The 23,600-nt window shown below is 53.2% G+C and overlaps 1 protein-coding gene and 1 non-coding gene across 2 annotated transcripts; one reads left to right on the forward strand and one right to left on the reverse strand.

Moving 5' to 3' along the window:
- Positions 1-2,814: 2,814 nt before the first annotated feature.
- Positions 2,815-2,978, forward strand: LOC114201978 (U1 spliceosomal RNA). Its single transcript, XR_003607730.1, has one exon. It is a non-coding gene; the product is annotated as a U1 spliceosomal RNA (small nuclear RNA).
- Positions 2,979-17,646: 14,668 nt separating this feature from the next.
- Positions 17,647-22,563, reverse strand: LOC114201958 (RIMS-binding protein 3A-like). The gene has a single exon (XM_028094936.2). The coding sequence runs from the start codon at positions 22,561-22,563 to the stop codon at positions 17,647-17,649; it is 4,917 nt and encodes a 1,638-aa protein (XP_027950737.2).
- Between the last annotated feature and the right edge of the window lie 1,037 nt (positions 22,564-23,600).

The raw sequence follows: 23,600 nt of genomic DNA on the forward strand, positions 1-23,600 counted from the left end.
GAACCCCTTAGCAACCTGCGTGCGCCCCACCTCCAGGACACCTTCGCACCCCGGCTCTGTGCCCCCCGCCGGGACCCCCACGGTCAAAGGCGCAGCACCCCCGGGACTGCAGGAGGCATGATCTCGGCTCCCGAGGAGGCCCAGGCCGTTTGGGTCCGGAGGGGAAGGGGACTCCCTGACCCCTGACCCCAGCGCCCCTTCGGGTCCCGGCTCCTGCAGCCCCGCGGGCTGGCCTTACCTGCTCAGAGGGCGCGGAGGTCGCGAGCACGCGGTGCTCAGCCAGCCCCTTCCGGTGACCGCAGCCCCTCGCAGGCCCCTGGGGTCAAGCGACTGTGCCTAAGCTGGCCCGCCTGGACCCAGGCTCGTGGCAATCGTTCAGATGGCCTGCTGAGAGGCTGGAGCTGCCCCTGAGCCTTAGCCACTTCTCTAGGGAGTTACTTAATGGACGTCTTTCTACTTTGGACACCAAACAAAAGAATACACCACAGTCAAAGTCAGAACCCAGACTTGCCGTGCAGGGAAGTTGTGCCCTAGCACTAGCCAAAACAGTAAGCCAATTCAATAATCCCCCTCAGAAGGCTGGTTATGCGACTATTCTTTCCAGATTAATGTATAAATTTAACGAATATTAAATGTAAATGTATATTGAACGTAATGCATAAAATTAATGTAATCCTAACCAGACTTGACAAATTTCTAAGTTCATCTGCAAGAATAAATAACCAAAAACAGCTATCATTTCCCACAAATGAGGGTGGACTTGCTCTAACAGATACTTACATTATAAAGCTATTGTAGTCAACCCGGTGTGGTACAAACCAGGAAAAAAAAAAAGCCTAGAAACAGATCCTAGAAATGGTAAGAACATAATAAATGAAAAGAGAAATATCAAGCATTGGTAAGGAAGAAAAGACATATTCCATGAATAGCGTTTAGTAGAGAACGCAACTATTTGAAGAAACTAGGGCACCTGGGTGGCTCAGTGGGTTAAGTGTCTGCCTTTGGCTCAGGTCATCATCCCAGGGGCCTGCTCAGCGGGGAGTCTGCTTCTCTCCCTCTGTCCCTCCCCACCACTCGTGCTCTCTCTTTCCCTCTCTGTCTCAAATAAATAAATAAAATCTTTAAGAAAGAAACTACTGGAAAAATGTCAATGTTCTAATAACCAAAGACATGCAAATTAAAACTACAGAATACAGAGGGGTGGGGGGGGTGTTCTGTTTTCTACCAAATCAGGAATTGGTTTCAAATGATAACCTTCAAACACCACGTAGGGGTGGGTAATCACTCTCATATATTGTTGGAAGTATACAAATTGCCTCAAAATTTCTGAACGTGAATTTGACAGTGTGAGTCAAAAATAAAAATCTTTTACAATGATCAATACGTCCTCGGAGCAGTAGTAATCTATCTTCCAGATTCTGTTTTTAAAGAAATTAACCACAGGGGCGCCTGGGTGGCTCAGTCGTTGAGCGTCTGCCTTCGGCTCAGGTCATGATCCCAGGGTTCTGGGATCGAGCCCTACATCGGGATCCCTGCTTGTCAGGAAGCCTGCTTCTCCCTCTCCCACTCCCCCTGCTTGTGTTCCCTCTGTCGCTGTGTCTCTCTCTGTCAAATACATAAATAAAAATCTTTAAAAAAATAAAAAATAAAAAAATAAAGAAATTAACCACATTTGAAGACCATAGGCTTGATGATCTGTCTTTGTAACCAGACCATAAGCTTGGAACCCCAGTGCCCAGAGCACACCTGAGACTTAATAGGCACTCAGTAGTCACTTGTTTCATTTGCATTTGAAAATTAATGTGCAATCATATTTTTTCCAGTGTCATTTATAATAATGAAAAAATTCATATACAGCATAAATGTCTGACAATAGAGGATTGGTTAAACAGCCCACGTGATAAAATGTTAAGCAGCCTCTACAAGCAGTGTTTACAAAGATGTTTTATGACCTAGAAATGTGCAAATGATATTAAGAGAAAAAACTGTGCAAGTATATACAAAATACAAAATATTGATCCAGGGCTCCTAGGTGGCTCAGTCGTTAAGCATCTGCCTTCGGCTCAGGTCATGATCACAGGGTCCTGGGATTGAGCCCCGCAATGGGCTCCCTGCTGGGCGGGAAGTCGGCTTCTCCCTCTCCCACTCCCTGTTTGTGTTCCCTCTCTCGCTGTGTCTCTCTCTGTCAAATAAATAAATAAAATCTTAAAAAAAAAACAAAAACAAAATATTGATCCATGGAGAAGCAAATGAAGAAAATACACCAAATTATTTACAGAGGTTCTCTCCAGGGGTTGCGATTTTTTTCATACACATGTATATTTTAGTATTTTATTAGAAAAGTAACATTTCTACTAGGAATAATTCTAGCTGAAATATATATATATTTTTTAAGATTTTATTTATTTATTTGAGAGAGAGAGAATGAGAGATAGAGAGCGCAAGAGGGAAGAGGGTCAGAGGGAGAAGCTGACTCCCTGTTGAACAGGGAGCCCAATGTGGGACTCGATTCCGGGACTCCAGGATCATGACCTGAGCCGAAGGCAGTTGCTTAACCAACTGAGCCACCCAGGCGCCCTGAAATATATATATTTTTTTAAAGTTCCTAATTCTCAGGGCGCCTGGGTGGCTCAGTCGTTAAGCATCTGCCTTCAGCTCAGGTCATGATCCCAGGGTCCTGGGATCGAGCCCTGTCAGGCTCCCTGCTCCGCGGGAAGCCTGCTTCTCCCTCTCCCCCTCCCCCTGCTTATGTTTCCTCTCTCCTGTCTCTCTCTCTGTCAAATAAATAAATAAAATCTTTAAAAAAAATAAAATGTACTTACCTGGCAGGGGAGATACCATGATCACGAAGGTGGTTTTCCCAGGGCAAGGCTTATTCATTGCACTCCGGATGTGCTGACCCCTGCGATTTCCCCAAATGTGGGAAACTCGACTGCATAATTTGTGGTAGTGGGGGACTGCGTTCGCGCTTTCCCCTGATTAAAAAAAAAATTAAAATTAAAAAAATTTTTAAATTTAAAAAATAAAATAAAAATAAAGTTCCTAATTCTCCTTCCTCCCCACTCCCATCTGTCCTCTGAAGTAACATTAATGGTTTGACATGTACTTTCACTCCTTTCTCTGACATCAACACGTATCTGTTCACATGTTACAAAAAAGGCCTTACTTTTTTGAAAGTATAAAATAATATACTATATAGGGATGCCTGGATGGCTCAGTCGGTTAAGCGTCTGCCTTTGACTCAGGTCATGATCCCAGGATCCTAGGAAGGAGTCCTGCATTGGGCTCCTTGCTCAGCAGGGAGTTTGCTTCTCCCTCTCCCTCTGCTGCTCCCCCTGCTTGTGATCTCTTGCTCTCTCTCTGACAAATAAATAAATAAATCTTTAAAAAAAATTAATAATTGGGGCGCCTGGGTGGCTCAGTTGGTTAATCGACTGCCTTCGGCTCAGGTCATGATCCTGGAGTCCCGGGATCCAGTCCCACATCGGGCTCCCTGCTGAGCAGGGAGTCTGCTTCTCCCTCTGAACCTCTCCCCTCTCATGCTCTCTATCTCTCATTCTCTCTCTCTCTCAAATAAATAAATAAAATCTTAAAAAAAATAAAAAAATTAATAATAATAATATACTATATAAACTGTAAGTCACTTTAGAACTTACAAGACATTTGCTCTTTGTCCCTAAGAAGCTATCACATATCTTTCTAGTTCGTATCACATAAATTCACTTTTTAATAGCTGACAGATTCCAGGGTTCTGTAAACACTTGCCTTAATCATAGTTATTCAGGAGGCGCCTGGGTGGCTCAGTCGGTTAAGCATCTGCCTTCAGCTCAGGTCATAATCCTAGGCTCCTGGGGTTGAGCCCCACGTCGGATCCCTGCTTAGTGGGGAGATGGCTTCTCCCTCTCCCTCTGCCCCTTCCCGCCTCTCCCACTTGTGCTCTCTCTCTCTCGATCTTTCACTCTCTCAAATAAATAAATAAAATCTTAAAAAAAATCATAGCTATTCAGGATTCTTACAGTTGGTGCTTTAAAAAAACAAATTTTGGGGGCGCCTGGGTGGCTCAGTTGGTTAAGCGACTGCCTTCGGCTCAGGTCATGATCCTGGAGTCCCGGGATCAAGTCCCGCATTGGGCTCCCTGCTCAGCGGGGAGTCTGCTTCTCCCTCTGACCCTCTTCCCTCTCGTGCTCTCTGTCTCTCATTCTCTCTCTCTCTCAAATAAATAAATAAAATCTTTAAAAAAATAAACAATTTTTTAAAGTCATTGACTATATATCTTTATGTTCTCCTGCCTTCACTTGTGCAGAATAGTTTACTAGAAATAGAATCTATGGGTTAAATGATATGTGGGCATTTTCAGTTTGAAAAGGTCCTGGCAGGTATTCCCCCATATGGTGTAGCAATTCATATCCTGCCAGTTAAGGTTTTGTTATTCCTGCTTCTTTAACTTTCCCCGAACATTCCAAGTTTTCCATACTTAGTACATATTCCCTTTAAAATCAGAAAGAGGGTCACCTGGCTGGCTCAGTCAATGGAGCATGGGACTCTTGATCTCAGGGTGGTGAGTTTGAGCTCACGTTGGATGTAGAGATTACTTAAAAATAAAATATTTATTTTTTTTTAAAGATTTTATTTATTTGAGAGCAAGAATGAGAGAGAGAGAGAGAGAGAGCACATGAGAGAGGGGAGGGTCAGAGGGAGAAGCAGACTCCCTGCCGAGCAGGGAGCCCGATGCGGGACTCGATCCCGGGACTCCAGGATCATGACCTGAGCCGAAGGCAGTCACTTAACCAACTGAGCCACCCAGGCGCCCCTAAAAATAAAATATTTAAAGAAACAAAAAAGAAAAAAAAAAGTCCTGGTTGGGGGGAAGGATTTCTAAATCATTTTGAACTAGACCCCCACCATCTCTGTCCTGAGCAGGCTTACATGGTCTCCCCACCTCCATGCTGACTGCCAAGCCCATTTCCTGCCAAGCACTTTATAAAATCCAAGCATGCTTCCAGTGCAATAGTAAATAAGTTTAACTTAAACTTTGAAACTTGAGGGGAAAGTTTTCGATATAGTAAGTAAAAATAGCAGATTTCAAGATTTTGTTCACACTGATAGCAACCCTGTAAAACTCTATTTGGGTGGAAGGTAGTATGGAAATATAAAAACCACACGGTAGTGGGGACAGGAGAGCCATTGAGAACTAGGTATATTTTGTACTCCAGCTCCCTCTGTGTTGTCTAGCATGGGAGATAACCTCTCTGATCATCTTTCCTCATTAGTCATTTGAGAATCATAACAACACCTGCCCATGGAGCTCTTTTGAGGACTGATTAAGATGAAACTGGCAGATAGAGTACACAGAATCAGGCTCTGGCAAGCCCTGGCTAAAGTAGCTATGATTGTTATGTCATGTAGTATGGATCAAGTAAGGACGGTAAGGCTAATTTGCCACTTTTACCATCATCTTTTCTCAATTATAAAACAACAACAAAAGGAAAACAAATGATACAAAATATCCCAAAAGGGTAAATCACAGCTTCTTAACATGACAGCCACATTTAACAAACATAAAAAATACAGGATGCCTCGTTATATCTGAATTTCAGATAAACAACCGATAATATTTTGGTGTAAGTATATCCCGTGTAAAATCACACCTCACCTCCCCCCATCCCAAGCTCAAGCCACATTGGCAAACTCTCCGTTCCTGTACATGCCAAGGTTTTTCCTCCCACCTCTGGGCATTAGCATCCAGGGCTCCTCCCGCCTGCCACCCTTCCTCCTTCTCCCACCTCCACCTGGCCAACTCCTACTCAGCTCAGACATCAACTCCTCCAGGAAGTCTCCCCTGACCCCAGCCTGCTCACTCTGATAAAGTCCTGATGCCCCTGAAGGGCAGTTGCCCTTCCACAGCAGGAAGACTTGGTCTTGTTCATTCTTGTAGACCCAGTACCCAGCTCATGCCTGCCACCAAATAGATGGTCAACTAAAAAGTCAAATGAATGAATGAATGAATTTCCTCCCAACTCCCACCCTGTTCTCTCCTACCACAAAGCACCCTATCTGCTGCTTCCCAAATTATTTAGGGTCCATTCATTCCCTGTCACAAAGGATGTAATGTGAGTGGTACACACAGGAGGCAGAGTGGCACTGCAGAAACCTGGTGTTCAGGTCACTCGATTGGGAAGCAGAATCACTCTTTTAAGTACAACAGCCCCACCCAATTCCTGGTTGCTGTTATTGGTGCCCAACATTGAGTCCTTACTCTACATGTGAGCAAAGCACTGTACACACATGGGCGTGTTGTTCCTCACCACCACCTATGAGAAGGATGCTATTACAATCCCATTTTATAGATGAGAAAACTGAGGCTCAAAGAGGTTAAGGTCACCTGCTCAGGGTCACACAGCTAAGCTCAAACCCAAGCCCCTCTGATAGGCAAGAGCTTGGTCCTGCCTTTTAAAACAGTACCCCATCTGAAGAAAAGTCCCCCGGGGCGTCTGGGGGTGCAGTTGATTAAGCAACTGACTCTTGGTTTCATCTAGGGTGGTAATCTCAGGGTCTTGAGGTCCAACCCTGTGGTGGGCTCCTCTGGAGTGGAGGAGTCCGCTTGGGTTTCTCTCTCCCTCTCCCACCGCTCCTGCCCCTGACCTCTCTCTTTCTCTCTCAAATAAATAAATAGGGGCACTAGGGTGGCTCAGTCGGGTGAGTGGCCGAATCTTATTTTTTATTTGTTAAATAAGGTTTTCTTCATCTTTTTTCTTAAATATTTGTTTGTTTGAGAGAGAGAGAGAGAATGGGCGCACAAGCAGGGGGAGCAGCAGGCAGAGGGAGAAGCAGGCTCTCTGCTGAGCAAGGAGCCCGATGCAGGACTTGATTCCAGGACCCTGGGATCATGACCTGAGCCAAAGGCAGACGCTTAACCAACGGAGCCACCCAGGGGCATCCCCGGCGGCCAACTCTTGATTTCGGCTCAGGTCATGATCTTGATCTTAGGGGTTGAGGGGTGGGGGGAGGATTGAGCTCTGCCCCCCTTGGCTCCAAGCTCAGCAAGGAGTCTGCTTGAGATTCTCTCTCTCCCTCTGTCCCTCTCCCTGCTCACATGTGCATGCACTCTCTCAAAGAAGTAAAATCTTTTTTAAATCAATCAGTCAATCCCTTTTTTTTTAATTAAGAAAAGTCCCCCAACATGATATTCTCTAGAGCAAAGGCCATGCCTTGGTGGGAAGAGGCTTCCTCACTACCCACCTCCCCTCATTTTGCCATCTAACGGACCCAGGCTGAGCCAGACACCCTGAGCCCAAGAGAAGCCACACCCTCCATTGTCATTCAGTCGACAGTTGCTGACACCATTGAGGTCAGTGTGGTGGGCACCATGCTGGTGAACAGCACAGTGGTGGTCCCTGGCCCTGGAAGACCATGGACAAGGGAGAACATGAGGGAATACTCAGAGAAGGGTTGGATCTGGGCAAGGAGACGTGCAGTCTGCTTTGCGAAGTCATAACAGGGAAACTGAGTGCTCTGGTTTGTGGGGCCAAGGAAGGGACTTTGCCTATGCTGCTCCCTCTGCCTGGAAAGCCATGTTTCAGCACCAGCTCCAATGTTGCTCCCAGTGCGACTTCCTCTGATTGCTCTTTCTTTCTTTCTTTTTTAAAGATTTTGTTTGTAGGGGCACCTGGGTGGCTCAGTAGGTTAAGCATCTGACTTAGGCTCAAGTGGTGATCTTGGGGTCCTGGGATGTCGGGCTCCCGCTCAGCAGGGAGTCTGCTTCTTCCTCTCCCTCTGCCCCTCCCCCACTCATGCTCTTTCTCTCTCAAATAAATAATTATTTTATTTTATTTTATTTTTTAAAGATTTTATTTATTTATTTGAGAGAGAGAATGAGATAGAGAGAGAGCATGAGAGGGGAGAGGGTCAGAGAGAGAAGCAGACTCCCCGCTGAGCAGGGAGCCCGATGAGGGACTCGATCCCGGGACTCCAGGATCATGACCTGAGCCGAAGGCAGTCGCCTAACCAACTGAGCCACCCAGGCGCCCAATAAATAATGTTTTTAAAGATTTTATTTTATTTGGGAGAGACAAAGAGAGCAGGAGGAGGGGCTGAGGGAGAGGGAGAGAATCCCAAGCAGACTCCATGCCCAGCACGGAGCCCCAGGAAGGGCCCGATGAGTCAGGTGCCCAACCCACTGTGCCATCCAGGCACCCCAAAGATTTTATTTTTTTAAGTAATCTCCACACCCAACATGGGACTCAAATTTGCAACCCCAAATCAAGAGTCACATGCTTTACCGACTGAGCTAGCCTGGTGCTCCTGATTGCTCTCACATAGCTGCCCTTCACTCTCCATCCTCGCTCCCTATCCCCTTCCCAGGTCTTGCACCATCTTCGAAGACCTTATTGAGTATGTGCTTCTTTGCTCACCTCTCTCTCCCTCACCAGAATGAGTACTCTGTGCAAGCCACCATCATCCACTCTTCACTGCTGCCGAAAGTGCCTAGGATGGGGACAGGCATCTGTACAGTCCTTGCTGTTTGGAGCACTCATGAACTGGAGTGAGAGGTAAGGTGAGGCCAGGCAGGGGAGCAGCACATACAAATTCCTGAAGGGGGAGAGGGCTTTCTGAAACACCCAGAGGAGGCTGGCAGAGCAGGTGCCAAGCACATGGGACCATGGGATGTGATAAGAACCAAGAGACAGGGAGCACTGTGAGCCCAGGGCAGCGGCAGGAGTCTTGAACATACTTGCACTAGAAGCGTGTGGGGGAGTCTGCTCTCCCAGCGACCCAGGGAAGCTGCAGGGAAGGCAAGACAGCCCTGGAACCCAGCTGAAGGCAGTGACACTGTCACCAGGCACACTGGCCAAGAAGGGGGAGAAGTTTACAGACATTCTGCTAAGTGGAAGAAGGAAGATGTAGAACACTATGAATGATGTAATCACATTGATGGTTTTTTAAACATTGTGTTTCCATTCTATCTATGCTTGTAAATCCCTAAAGTATGGGGCACCTGGGTGGCTCAGTCAGTTGAGGGGCTAACTCTTGATTTCAGCTCAGGTCATGATCTCAGGGTCCTAGGATGGAGCCCCACCTCGAGCCCCACTTGAGGCTCCAAGCTCAGCAGGGAGTCTTCTCCAGGATTCTCTCTCCCTCTGCCCCTCCGCCACCATGCACATGCACTTTCTCTCCTCTCTCTCCCTCTCCCTAAAATAAATAAATAAATCTTAAAAAAAGAAATCCCTGGGGCGCCTGGGTGGCTCAGCCGTTAAGCGTCTGCCTTCGGCTCAGGTCGTGGGGATCGAGCCCGGCATCGGGCTCCCTGCTCAGCGGGAAGCCTGCTTCTCCCTCTCCCACTCCCCCTGCTTATGTTCCCTCTCACACTGTGTCGCTCTCTGTCAAATAAATAAATAAATAAAATAAAATAAAAAAAGATTAAAAAAAGAAATCCCTACAGAAAGCTGGGGCAGGGGCGCCCAGGTGGCTCAGCTGGTTAAGCGACCGCCTTCGGCTCAGGTCATGATCCTGGAGTCCCGGGATCGAGTCCCGCATTGGGCTCCCTGCTCAGCAGGGAGTCTGCTTCTCCCTCTGACCCTCTTCCCTCTTGTGCTCTCTATCTCTCATTCTCTCTCTCTCTCAAATAAATAAATAAAATCTTTAAAAAAAAAAAAAGAAAGCAAGCTGGGGCAGGAGTCTCGGGGGAGGAAGGGAAATGGGGGAGGGGGAGGGGGGAGCCTTCTCATTTAACTCCACATTTAATCCCCTGTATTGTTGGCCTTCCTCTATGTATTACTTTTGTTATTATTTAAAAAAAACATTATGAGGGCGCCTGGGTGGCTCAGTTGGTTAAGCGACTGCCTTCGGCTCAGGTCATGATCCTGGAGTCCCTGGATCGAGTCCCGCATCGGGCTCCCCGCTCAGCGGGGAGTCTGCTTCTCCCTCTGACCCTCTTCCTTCTCGTGCTTTCTATCTCTCATTCTCTCTCTCAAATAAATAAATAAAATCTTTAAAAAAATAAATAAATAAATAAATAAATAAATAAAACATTATGAAATAAAGAAAAAGAAAGATTTCAGTGAGGCCTCCCTTTCTTGGAAAACTCTGCCTGTGTCCTACTTGGTTGCAAGCCCACTCAGGCCCTTCTGATTAACCTCCCATTAAGCCCTTTGGCTTCTTGGTTGCTTCCACCATTAGACTGGCGGGGTCTATTCTGGGGTCTTTCTGCAGGACGCTCTGACCGCTGTGCCTGATCAGTGGCTGGCCCCACAGAATGCATGGGTGAAGGAGGCCCAGTCATGGCTCTGTGATAAGCAAGGTGGAAATGAACGTTGGTGGGCCCGTGCTTCTGGGGAAAGCCCGAGGAAAGGTCGGACCTGGATCCAAATCCTAGCTGTTAACAGTGACCAGCCAGCTGCCCTAGTACAGACCTCTATTAGCCTTAATTTCCCCACCTGTAAAATGGGGCTGATAGCTGTATCTGCCCCCACTGGCTTGGGAAGGGGAGGCAGAAGCCCCACAGAGCCTCAGCAGATGAGGAGAGGGGGAAAAGTGGGCAGAGAAAGTATCCCAGGGCAAAGGTGGGCATAAGGTGAGGTAATTTCCTTAGTGAGGTTCCTCTCCAGCAGCTGAGGGGGGCAGGAGCTGAGAGGGCGGTCTCCTCCTGAATCTCAGCAGGGAACAGGGTCCTGGAGCACTGGGAACCTCCTGGGGGCGCTGCCTGAGTAGCAAGAGGTGTAGCAGTGGACCAAGGCTGCCCTGTGGGGAGGGCTTGGAATTTCCAAATTCCAACTTTGCAGTTTTCTTTTGGGGAGCCTTCCCTCATCATCAGGTTCAGTGAGGCTTCCTGGAGCAGTGGGGGAGGGGGCCAGCTCCCTCATGGCCAGTACACGGAAGCCCCTGGGCGGCGACAGCAGCCTCTGGTCACAGTCACGAGGGAGGCTGGGCCCAGTGACTCTTATCTTGCATGACCTTGTGGATACTGACCACTCCCTCCTTCTAGAAAATGCGGCCCCCTGCCCCCTCTGAGGCCTCTTTCTCCTTAAATTCCCATGGTTCTGGGGTGGGGCCTCAGTGCCCAATTCTTCCCCTTGGCCCACCACCCTGGGGTGCTTTGCTGGCCTCAGCTCCCAACCACCTTCCCTCTGCCTCCCCCTGGAGACCCTTGGGCACTTCTGGCTCAGCAGGTTTTTGCCTGCCCCACTGTCCCCTCCCTTCCCGAAGCTGAAGCTCTGAAGAGCACCCTGTTGCCTAAGCCTTAACTACTGGCCACTCCCCAGCACCTCCTGCCCTCCCCCCCCCACCCACCCACCGGCTCTACCAATTTGAATTCCTGACTATTCCTCCCTATACTTACCTCCCTAGACCCAGGCCCTGCCCCCAGGCTGGGGGGAAGGAATCCTTCAGATAAGGGCAAGGGGCAAAGGGACACACCTGGGCTCAGACCCCGGCTCTGTTACCAGCCGAATGACCTTGATGAATGACCTCCTCTCTCTGAGCCTGAGTTTCTCCATCTGTAAAAGGGAGAAATAATTACACCATCTGCATAGGGTTGCCGAGAGCAGGACAGCAGGACGTGAGCTAAGGCACATGGTGAGGGCCCATAAAGGTCAATTCTTATTGGGAAGCACCCATGGATGGCCCCAGGCCAACACTTTCTTGAGCCGGTCTTGGTTACAGGCCAGTTGGTGCCCCTGTCCTAAATTTAGGAATGTGCTGGCCCACAGACCCTGATGCCAACTCCACACCGGGTCCAGATGCTGGTGTTGAGGGTGCAACATGCAGTTAGACCCAGGCTGATGGGAGAGGCAGTGAAATGAATGGGTAATTTACTCATTTACAGGGATTATGTGGGGGGGGGGCTGTTCAGGCACCTGGGAGGGGCAGCTAAATCCAGTGCCGGTGGGGCGGGATGGAGAAGCTGCCCCGGGAGACAGGATAGAGGGCACTTTTGAAGGACACCTTGGAGTGAGCTGGCCGAAGGGGCAGAGCAGCCCAGCCGGGAAGGCCAATTCTAGGGAAAAGGAAGTTGAGGCTGAGAATCAAAAAACTGCCTGAGGTTTCCCAACTGGAAGTGGGCGATCCAGGATTCGGATTCAGCCCCCACCCCACTCTCAGGCTGAGCAAGAGGGGCCAAGCCCCAGAGAGGGCACTGTCTAGCCAAGGGGTGTGGCCAGTGCAGTCCCCCAGGCTGAGGTCAATGTCCTAGAGGTCCAGCTAGGCAGGCACAGCCTGCCAGGTGGTCATTTACCAGAGGATTTTAAGGGAGATTACCTGGGGGTTCAGGGCACAATGGGGCACACGGGCCTATAGCCAGGTATCAGACACCAGGGCTTTTTTTTTTTTTTTAAGACTTTATTTATTTATTTATTTGAGAGAGAGAATGAGAGAGAGAGAGAGAGCATGAGAGGGGGGAGGGTCAGAGGGAGAAGAAGACTCCCCGCCGAGCAGGGAGCCCGATGCGGGACTTGATCCCGGGACTCCAGGATCATGACCCGAGCCGAAGGCAGTCGCTTAACCAACTGAGCCACCCAGTCGCCCAAGACACCAGGGCTTTTGAGAGAGGGGGGACCTGCAAATACAGAGCATTGCAGCCCAGAATAGACCCACTGCAGCCCCCACCCACCTCCTGGGACAGTGGCAAGTGGGGCTGCGCCCGGAGGCTGGCTGCCCCTGGGGAGCCTGGGGAGCTGTCAGTAGCGCCCCCATGGCCCCAGGAACCTCTGTGCCCAGGTTCCTGGAGCCAGCTCCACCTAGTTTCACAAGACGAGGGTTGGCCCAGTGTGTTCTACAGGCCCCCACCCATCCAACTTCCACTGGGGTGAGACAGGCACAGGAGGGCGTGACGAAAAGGTGGAATGAGCTTAAGATGGGCCTTGGAAGTATCTCTGAGGTTTTTTTTTATTGTGTCCCGATATTTTGAAACATGCACAATGGAAAAGGGCAAGAGGGGCGGGTCACCGAAAGGTAGAGAGGGGACGGATTGGCTCTAGCCGGATGGGGGTCCCTATGGCAGGTGGGCCTTGGAAAAGGCTGGAAGGGGTCCCTTGGGCATCTTCATTCTGTTTTTGTGGCAACTGTTTTTCTCTTGCCACTGGTCTCTCTTCTCATTTGTGAATCGGGGTAACCCATACCAATATTGTGGGGAGCAGGAGCAGGAAACAAGGTCCTTGATGAGAAATAACCAAAAGCCGAAAGCCTTTCCTCTATGGGAGGAGGGCTGGTGAGGTGCCGAGACTTGCCCTGACCAGAGGCCCCTGGGCAGAAGTGGACAGCACCAGGACAGGCTTGGTGACCCTTATTCCAGAACTCTTCAGGCTCTTCGGATGCTGCCCCTTTGCCCACTTCATGGGCTCCTCTGCCCTCTGGCCAGCTGGGCTTCCCACCCCCCAGCCCCTCCTGGGCAGGCCTGGACAGGCTTCGGGCCTCCAAGTGGTCTGGTCAGTTGGGGAGGGGCCCCAGTACAGGCCACAACCAGGCACCTGCTCCTTCCTAGCCTGCCCACCTCGCTAGACCTGCATGGTGTCACTGTGCCTCTGCTCAAAGTCTTCAGGTTCTCGGTGCCCTGGCGGGAAGCAAGCTGTACCCAGACCCATCAGCCCCTGCCACCTGTGTCCTTACCAGGTTTTTTGGTCCTCCTTGGGGTCCTGACCCTCGGCTGAGTGCTCTGTACGTATGACCTGCTCAGTATAACATCCTGCCCCACCCCCGGCCCTGCCAAAGGTGAAGAACCAGGTTCAGAGCAGCCTCCCAGCTGTCCACTGGCAGGCCAGGGTTCGGACCTAGCTGGCTGGGTTCTGCGGGCCAGCGGCTCCACCACTCATGGCCCTGCCTCCTCTAGAGCACCAGGCCTCGTGCTTCTTCTTTTAAATTTTAGATGTTTTTCTTTTTTTTTTTAAGATTTTATTTGTTTATTTGAGAGAGAGAGAATGAGAGATAGAGAGCATGAGAGGGGGGAAGTTCAGAGGGAGAAGCAGACTCCCCGCCGAGCAGGGAGCCTGACGCGGGACTCGATCCCAGGACTCCAGGATCATGACCCGAGCTGAAGGCAGTCACCTAACCAACTGAGCCACCCAGGCGCCCAGGCCTCGTGCCTCTTTACTCTTTCACTCAAACTTCCCATGGCCTCGAGGAAACCATGATTTGCAGGAACAGCCCTGGAAGAAGAGTTCTGAAGAGAGGGGCTTCCCTGTAGCTGGGTGTCAGACTTGCCAGGCCTGCTGTGGATCCGGGGTGCCCAGAAGGATAACCACTGTAGGTAGGGAGGAGGGCCTCCTCAGGGTGTTTTGGTGACAGGGGAGGGAGAGAACAGGGATGGGTAGGGCCTGAAACCCAGGCCTGCAGGGTCAAAGAGACGTTTCTGCTTACCCTGCTTACCATGAAAAGACAGGTGTGGACCCAGGCAGCTCTGCCCTGGTGCACAGTCCCTGGGGAGCAACCCTTGGTGCACCCAGGCTGCCCCCTGGTGGCGGCGGCGGGAAGCTCCCAGGGACTTGGAAGCCCTTCCAGGAGAGGGAGGGGCCCCCACCAGCGGGTAGGTACCTATCCCCAATCTCTTTCCCCTGCCTGTGCCCCTGCTCCCTGAGTGTCCCCAAATATTCAATCATTCATTGTTCTCATGCCTCAGGGCCTTTGCTTCTGCTGTTGCCACTGATGAGGATCCCCTCCTTCTCACCTACCCCAGTGTCCCAGGGTCAGAATTAGCAAAGATAGCCTCGGCAGCTCAGGGTCAACATCTTCCTCTATTCTAATGGATCTAGCCAGTGTGTGGTACAAATGCCTGGAGCCCAGCACAGAGGCCACATAACAGAGGAGGGTCAAAACCTGCTTGTTCATAAAATCTTTTAAAAAGGGGGGGGGGGCGTGCCTGGGTAGTTCAGTCCTTAAGCATCTGCCTTCGGCTCAGGTTGTGATCCCAGGGTCCTGGGATCGAGCCCCGCATTGGGCTCCTTGCTCCACGGGAAGCCTGCTTCTCCCTCTCCCGCTCCCCCTGCTGTGTTCCCTCTTTGGCTGTGTATCTCTCTGTCACATAAATAAAATCTTAAAAAAAAAAAAGTGACGGAACAATATGGTTAGCATAATTCTCATTGGGTTCTTATGGAATTACAGTCATTGTCTTTAAATTTGAAAGTAGGTGGATTGAAGTTTCTCTTCTCTTGCTGAACTGCTGTTGCCTTTCCAATGTGTGTAAAACATTCTTGTCCCTACCCCCTCGGTCCATGGGCAGCCCCCCCAGCCTCCCAACTTGTGTCCAGGAGCTGGGAGGGGCCAGGCTCGCCTCCCTTGCAGGAGCGGTTTTCTTGTTCATTGTCCTCAGGCTCCATTTGGGGTTGTGCGCTCACAGGCACCTGACAGTTTGAAACACTGTGAGAGCTGAGAAGAGAGATTTACACACCCATGTTCATAGCAGCATTATTCACAATAGCCAAGAAAGTGGAACCAACCCAAGTGTCCACTGATGGATGAATGGGTAAACAAAATGTGGTCTATCCATCCAGGGGAATATTACTCGGCCTTAAAGAGGAAGGATGATTTGATACCTGCTACAACAAGGCTGAACCCTGAGGACCTTATCATGCTCAGTGAAATAAGCTAGACACAAAAAGACAAATTTACTGTGTGAGTCCACTTATAGGAGATCCCTAGAGTAGTCAAATTCAGAGATAGAAAGTAGATCGAAGGTTATTAGGGGCTGAGGGAAGAGGTATGGGGAGTTGTTTAATGGGTACAGAGTTTCAGTTTTGCGAGATGAAAAGAACTTGGGAAATTGGTTGCACGACCGTATGAATGTACTTAACATTACTGAATTATACACTTAAAAATGGTAAAGATGGGCGGTGCCTGGCCGGCTCAGTGGGTAGAGCCTGCAACTCTTGATCTCAGGCTTGTGAGTTCCAGCCCCGAGTTGGGTGTAGAGATTGCTTAAAAATAAAAAAATCTTTAAAAAATGGTTGAGGGACACCTGGGTGGCTCAGTTGGTTAAGCGCCTGACTTCCGCTCGGGTCATGATCCCAGGGTCCTGGGCTCGAGCCCCACGTTGGGCTCCCTGCTCTGCGGGGAGTCTGCTTCTCCCTCTCCCTCTGCCCCACCCTACCGATCATGCTCTATCTCTCTCACTCTCTCAAATAAATAAAATTTTTTTAAATAATAAAATCTTTTAAAAAATGGTTGAGTAGGGTGCCTGGGTGGCTCAGTTGGTTAAACGACTGCCTTCGGCTCAGGTCATGATCCTGGAGTTCCGGGATCGAGTCCCGCATCGGGCTCCCCGCTCGGCAGGGAGTCTGCTTCTCCCTCTGACCCTCACCCCCATGTGCTCTCTCTCTCTCTCATTCTCTCTCTCAAATAAAATAAATAAAATCTTTAAAAAAAATAAAAAATAAAAAATGGTTGAGTAAGGAACAATTTCTTTCCCAGACTTAGGCCAGAAGCCTTCCACGCATGAGAGTGGTGTGTGTGTGCACACCACAGCTGCAGCACTAGCCCCCCCCCCCCCGTTTTGTGAGGATAAGGCAGCAACCCGCCCTCCGCCCAGGTCTCCTGCCTTCAGCCCCAGGGCCAGCTTGGTGGAACCCTCTGGACCCAAGTCCCCAATTCCCCAAGGAAACTAAATGCTAGTGGCTTCAATCCTTCTGCCTGCCTGGGAATGCTTCTGGTCATTTCCTCCTGCACCCAGGAAGGCCATGCCCTTCCTTTGACATCATCGTTGGACTCAGGGAAACAAAGGAGTGTCAGACAGAGGCAGACATGGATAAGACCACCTTTCATTCCCACTCTCCCAGAGGGGCAGCCCAGAAGACTGTGGGAGAAAGCAGCTCTGCAGCTGTGTAACCTGACAAGAGGGGGCCCCCCTGAGCCTCCAAGGCTCTTCTGTAAGATGGGGGAAATATGGAAACGCCCTCCCAGGGAGATGCACTGAGGAAAGGGGACAGGGACTAATGCCAGGCAGAGTGGGATCCCCATTTGGGAGATGCTGATCCTCACTAAGCCTGTGGGGCCCTGCTTCTACCCTGGCTCTTGGCCGACCCCTTGGTAGCCCTGCTGGAAGACCCTAAGCTGAGCCCCCCTAAAGAGGAAGGAGGTGCCCTCCCCAGCTGAGAATGCATGTCTGCTGTCATTGCAGGATCCCTAGACAGAAGGGGGAGGGGGACAGGCATGTTTGTGTTTCTCTTGGTTGTACTTTTACTTCTAAAGTATTATTTTTCTTTTTTCTATGAACATTTTAATGAGGGGTTGAACAAAAGATAGAAAAATAACATTCTGGTCACTTTTTTTTTTTTTTAAGAGGCACGCTTTTCTTGAGACTTTCATACAAGGCAATGGATGAGGAAACTCCTAAAGAAATTCCTAGAGAAAACGCATACTGAGCACAGAAAAAGGCACTTCTCCAAACACCGTCATGGTCACTGACAACTCCAAAACAGCCTGTTGGACTCTCACGGGCTGCTTGTTCTGTTTTCTTTGGGGCAACAGCTCAGTTCAGACTTAAGCCCTGCTCCTCTCAGAGGCTAGGGGACACCCAGGGACTGCCGTCAGTTTGCCACAATGATGCTTGGAGCAAGTGCTTGCTCACGGAGGTGAGGAGGGGTGCTGGAGCTAGGGTCCCAGTGCTTGCTTCTCCTCTGGCGGGACGTGGGTGGCCAGGGGCCACCACCCCGGCGGGAGCCTTGCTCACTCTCCATGGAGGGAAAGGTGATCCAGCAGGTGGGCTGGGACCAGGCCCCTGTGACCACCTGACTCCCCATAATAGAATCCCTTGTCATCCACAGGCCCGTAGACTGTGACCACATCCCCTGCCCTCAGTGACAGCTTGTCCTTCACCTGGCCTCCTGCTCGCCCATCCTTGGGGTCATAGTCCAAAGCTGCCATCATGGTTGTTGGAGTCCACAGTGATGACATCCTGGGGTTTCCTTGGGGCATAAGAAAGGAGCCCTGGGGGCTGGTGAGGCCCCCAAATTCATCTAAGTGGGCCACAGGGGGCAGGTACCCTTGCACTGGCAAATGCCACCTCCCATCAATCTGCTCTGTGTCCACCTTCACCTCAGCCACCAGGTGCCCAGGTATGTTGCCCACTTGCCCATTGCATTCGCCATGGTAGAAGCCACAGGGGTCCTGAGAGCCCCACACTCTCAGCAACTGCCCTTTCTGGAAGGCCAGCTTCTCCTCTGCAACCTCGGGGTTGGCAGACATCACCAGAGGGTCGTAATCAAAGAGGGCCACAAAGACCCTGACCACAGTGTCCACCCCTGTCCCCAGTGGCGACGGGCCACCCCTGGGCATCTTAATGACTTTGCTGGACGGAGCTGGACAAAGTGTAGGGCTGGACTCTGGGAGCTGGCACATTCTCTTGCCCCCCAGAGCCTGACCTCTCCCATTCTGGGTCCTAAACTCCTTTCTCTGCGCTCGCCTCTTTGTGCCCCATGGACTAAAGCACACCGCCGCCTCCTCCTGCAAAGTGTCATGGAAGTCGGACACAGACAGTTGGCTGGTGTCCAGCTGGGGAGGGACCAGCACTTGGGTATCTTGCTTTTGCCTAAGGACCTTCTCAAGGGCAGCCTTTCCCTGATAAGATTCTTTGTTGAGCCCGCGCTCCGGAAACAGATGGATGACTCCCGAAGCAGGGCTTTGTCTGGGGCCCATGTGCCAGTAGTGGTCTTCTTCCCTTGACTGGTCACTGGGCAGAGGGGGTGTGTGGTTGGGGGAACTCTGCTGAAAGAGCAGGTCCTTTCTGCAGACCTCTTTGGCGTCGGTAGGCCCCTGGGCTTGGCTGCCACATCCTGCACTTGCACATTCTCTTTCTGGACTCAGTTTGGACATTGGGGATTGCCTCCTTGGGGGTTCTTCAGGGAAGGCTTCTAGAAACTCGGCCTGGGGCTCTCCGCAGCTTCCAGGAGTGTGGGGGCCGGTTGTGGCACTCAGGGGAGCCAGCGCCAGCCTCTGAGAACAGATGGGGACAGTGACTCTGCAGGTAGATGGGTCACCACAGGGGTAGCTAAAGGAAGTCTCTGGCAATTGGTGACAGGTGAAACAGTCCTGAGGGATCTGAGCTGGCACCGAATCCAGGGACTCACCACAAAGCGACATGGTTCTCACTGAGACATTCTGGCACATCAGGGGCAGCTGGAGCTGGGAATATTCCAACAGGGTGCTCCCAGCAGTGGCATCAGCAACCTCCGCAACCTTGAGCCCATCAGCATACACCGCGTAGCCCGTGACCTGGACTCCATTGGAGGACCCAGCAGAGTCAATGGTTACAGGGAGCCAGCTGACCACCAGGAGGCCTGGTGAGGCATGGCGCTCCACCAGCACATCCAGTGGAGGGTCAGGGGGTCCTGCCAGGGGTGTGTCAAAGGTGAGGGTAGAGGACGTTTCCCAGTGCACCTGCAGTGAATCCCACGACAGGTGCACCTCCACGCGGGCCTGGTACCGTGTTCCAGGATGCAGGCCATGGAAGGTGTAGCAGCTCACGCCTGCGGGGGTCAGGGCGTGCTCCTGGCCATTGAGATACACCACGTGGAGGTGGCTGCTGCTGTAGACCCAGGCAATCTTGGCCGATGTGGCTGCAACACTTTGCAGGTGTAGTTGCATGGGGGCCGTGCAAAGAGCCCCTCTGGCCCCTAGAAAGGGTCTGGAGAAGCCCTTCTCCTTCACACACTGCAGTGCACCCAGCCAGCTGTCTTCTGTCTTGGCATCTGAGATCTCCATGGCCACTTCTGCCTTGGAGCCTGCTCCCACCATCTGGCATGGCCCCTTGTCCATATCTCCCTGGGCTTTCCCAGGCAAGAAGCCGTGCCCAGTGTCTTCCTTTGGACACTTGCCCTGTCCAGATGGGAGTTGAGTGGGGCCAAAGTCAGGGGATCTGAGGGGTGGGCAGTCCAGGATGTCACTGTCTGCAACCTGCTCCACCAGGTTGGAGGGCACCAGCCCTCGTCGGCCGTCCTCAAGCTCCCCTTCATAAAAGCCATCTTCATCCATGTCCCCGAAGATATACACATAATCCCCAGCTGTGAGGGGTAGCTCACTCTCAGGGTGCTCATTAGGCCCCTTAAAAGGATTGTAGCTATACCGAGCCAGAAAGATCTTGAGCTTGGGGGCCAGGGGGGCCTCTGAGCCCCCCACTTCCAAGGTGGAGTACACACTGTCAGGCTCCAGATCCTCCACCTTGCTGGCTGTGTCCACGTCCAGAGCAGGACAAGAGTGCACGGTGGCCCACATGGACTCCACCTCAGAGGAAGAGTTCGACTGGGAGCTAGTTTTCTTGGCTTGGTACCTGGAGTCCAGAGGTCGACTGGCTGGGAGGACTCTGTCAGGCACTTGAGCGGCACTGGCTGGCTTGCCGATGGCAACTGGACTTTCCGGCTGAGAAGCTTCCTGATTCTCCCGATTGTCTCTGCCGGGCTGTGAAGATGCTTGGCCTGCAGGCTCCGGCTGGAACTCGGTCCTTCCACTATCTCTAACCTGAGACCCGGGGGTTTGGGGGGCCTCCTGGGGTTCCTGGGGAGGGTAGGCAGGCTGACACTGCAGCGCTAGCATCTCCTCCCGGGCAGCCTGCAGATCGTGCAGGGCCTTCTGCAGGTCGTGGTGCAGCTGTTGCTGCCTGTCCTGCCCGCGCGCTGCCTGCTGCAGCAGCTGCTCGGCCAGTAGGCCGGCGGCGTCGCGCTCCTGGCACGCGCGGCCCAGCTGCCCGCGCACATCGTCGTTCTCGGCCGCCACCTTCCGCGTCCAGTCGGCCTGGGCCTGCAACCGCGCGTTCTCCTGAGCCAGCCAGGCTCCCTCGCGGAGCGCCGCCTGCAGCTGCGCCTCAGCCTCGTCGCCGCGCCGCCGCGCCGCCGCCGCCTGGGCGCCCAGCTCCTCGCACTCCCGCCGCCGCGCGCCCAGCTCGAGCTCCAGGGCCTGCACCTGGCGCCGCGCCTCCTCGCTGGGTGCGCCCTGGAAGTCCGCCTCCGCTCGGGCGCTGCTGGCGGCCTGCTGCCGCGTCAACTGTCTCTGCAGGCGCAGCACCTCCCGCTGGGACTCGCGCTGCAGCCGGTCCAACTCGCGGATGTTGAGCCACTGGGCTTGGGCGGCACCCCCGCCAGCGTGCGGGACGCTGCCGAAGCCCGAGGCGACGCGCGCCTGCAGCAAGTGGCACTCCTGTCGCAGCTCTTCTATCTGCTTGTCCTTGGCCAGCAGCGCGCTCGCCTGCTCGGACAAGTCCCGGGCGCGCTGGCGGGAAAAGGCCTGGCACAGCTCCAGGCCAGCGCGGCTCTCGCCCGGCACAGGCGCGCTCACAGCCCGCAGGTTGGTTTCTTGCAGCTTTCGGGCTCTGTCCTCTAGGCGCCGCGCGAGGCCCGTAAGCTTCGCTTGCTTCACCTTGAGCCGCTTCACCTTCTCGTCGGACTTGTCCTGGAAGCCTGCGCGCCGCAGCTGCGTGTTCTCCTCCCGGAGGCCAGAGCAGCGGCGCGCCAGCGCCTTTAACGCCTCGGACAGTTCCGAGTTCTGCTTCACCAGCTCCTGGTAGTCCACACCCGGCGGCGAGGGACTCAGGGCTTCGCAGGGCTGGCTCCCGGAGTCTTCTGGCGTATCGCTGCGTCTCTTGTGCTCCGATGGCGGCGGCGGGGGACTCGGGGAGCCTAAGATGGAGGTGTCCGGCGTGGAGGCCCGCTCCTCGGATTCGGGGGCCTTGGGGCAAATGAGGGTGCTGTCGAGCGAGCGGCTACGCGCTGATGCCAAGGAGTCGAGAGAGCTGGCGCGCGTGTGGAGCAGCCTGTTTAGGGAGGTGGAGCACCCGGCCCGCACCACGTCCAGGGAGCGGGAGCGCAGGCGGACGCCAGCGCTCAGGCTGTCAGCATTCAGGGATTCGAGTCTACAGACGGACTTTGGGGGCCCGCGGGGGTCGTCGGCGGTATGGGGGGGCGGCCGTTCCGAAGAGTGAACGGCTTGGGGGTCGAGGGAGCCGGGCAAAGCGGGATGCCAGCGGAAGTGCTCTAGGATGTACTTGAGGAAGAGCTGGCGCTCCACGTCGAGCGCCGCCTGCAGGTGCCGGATGCGCGAAGCCTGCTCGCCGTCGGTTTCCCAGCGAAGCTGTGCCAGCACTTCCTGCAGGCGGCAGCGGCACTGAGCAGCAGCGACCTCGGGCGCCCCCGCGCGGCCACAGTAGCCACGGTTCACCAACTCCTCGGCCAGCTGGCGCTGCAGCTCCCGGGCCTGGCGCATGACGCCGTCGCGCTCGCGGTGCAGCAGCTGCCGCAGCTGCCGCATCTCGGCCTCCTTCCAGCGCAGCAGCTGCCGGATCTCGGCCTCCCGCTCCCGCAGCACGTCCTCCTGCAGCTGCCGCAGCTCCCGGCCGCGCTGAGCCTCCCACTTGGAGCGCAGATGGTCCACCAGCTGCTGCCGCTCCCGCTCGGCCGCCTCCCGCAGCTGGCGCGCCTGCGACGCGAAGCGCTGCCTCTCCGCCCGCCCGCGCGCCCGCTCAGTCTCCAGCTCGACCCGCAGCTTCTCCAGCTCCCGCCTTTGCTCCTCCAGGACCGCCGCGGACGGACCCGGACTACCCGGCTTCTTGGGTGTCGCGCGGCCGCCTCCCGAAGGGCTGGGCGAGTCTTTGGTCATGGTGGCCACAGCCCGGCCAGACGCCTGACTTCGCCTGGTCCAGGCCGCTGCTGGCCAACGGCCACCGCCCCCGGTGCGGCCAACCGCCCCGCGCGCCCCTTCCGGCGCCCCCGGGGGGTCTCCGCGAGCCCCTTCCGCCTCTGAGAGCCTTCCCCCACCCTCTGCCGCGGTTGCACTAGCCTGAGCTCCTCTCCTGGCTGCCTACGCGGGGGCTGGGCTCCAGACACCCTTGCTCAACGCAGCCCATGTCCTTTCTGGGATGCCCGGGGGTCTCTCTGATCCCAGGCCCTTCCCTGTTTCTGGTGTCATGTCCTTTGTGACTCACCGCGGATACTCTCCCAGGCACTGTACAATACCTTTCAGGCCAACTTGTACCAGGGCAAGCCCCGGCCACTGCTCTGGACCTGGAGGGAGGAGCTCCATGTGTGGGTCAAGGTCAGGTTGGGGTGTGAGCAGATCCCGCCTGGCCCTGGCACGGGTTCAGGTGGCCTGTTTTGTCTAAGTGTCTGGGAACCACAACAGAATACCCCCGACCTTGGAGGTGAGCCCCGAACACCTGCTAAGGGAGGGTGCATCTGGTGTCTGCACCCCAAGATGCCTACCCTTTTAAGGACCCCTGAGGAGCTGGGCACTTGCATGCATTATCTATTTAAACTTACTATGCCCATTTTACAGATGAGACGTCTTTTTTTTTTTTTTACACAGATGAGAAGTCTTAGGCACATAGTCTGGGCATGGTGCCAGCTAAGATAAAACGAGAAGGCCTCCTTGGAGAACCGAAGCCCTGGCCTGTTTTCTTGGTTCATTTTTATGATCATCTTGCAAGGACACTCTGAGAGATAAGGACCTCTTCATGGTCACACTGCCCAGAAGTACCTTAGTGGGGAGTCAAACCTGGAAAATTCTGCCTCCAGAGTCTGTGGGCACTCTGACTCCGTTTGCCCCATCTTAGGGTTGCAGCTGTGAAGACCACTCCTCAGTCTTTCTCTCAGGGGAGGATCTCACACTTTGCCTCTGCAGAAGGAGAGAGGATCAAG

The sequence above is a fragment of the Eumetopias jubatus genome, unplaced genomic scaffold, assembly GCF_037043125.1.
Source record: "Eumetopias jubatus isolate StellerSeaLion01/CBP00866 unplaced genomic scaffold, mEumJub1_p1.0 scaffold_16, whole genome shotgun sequence".
Taxonomy (NCBI): Eukaryota; Metazoa; Chordata; class Mammalia; order Carnivora; family Otariidae; genus Eumetopias; species Eumetopias jubatus.

What these genes read in the sequence shown, in the direction of transcription:
- LOC114201958 (XM_028094936.2), bottom strand. Translation starts at nt 22,563, where the DNA reads ATGACCAAAGACTCGCCCAGCCCTTCGGGAGGCGGCCGCGCGACACCC.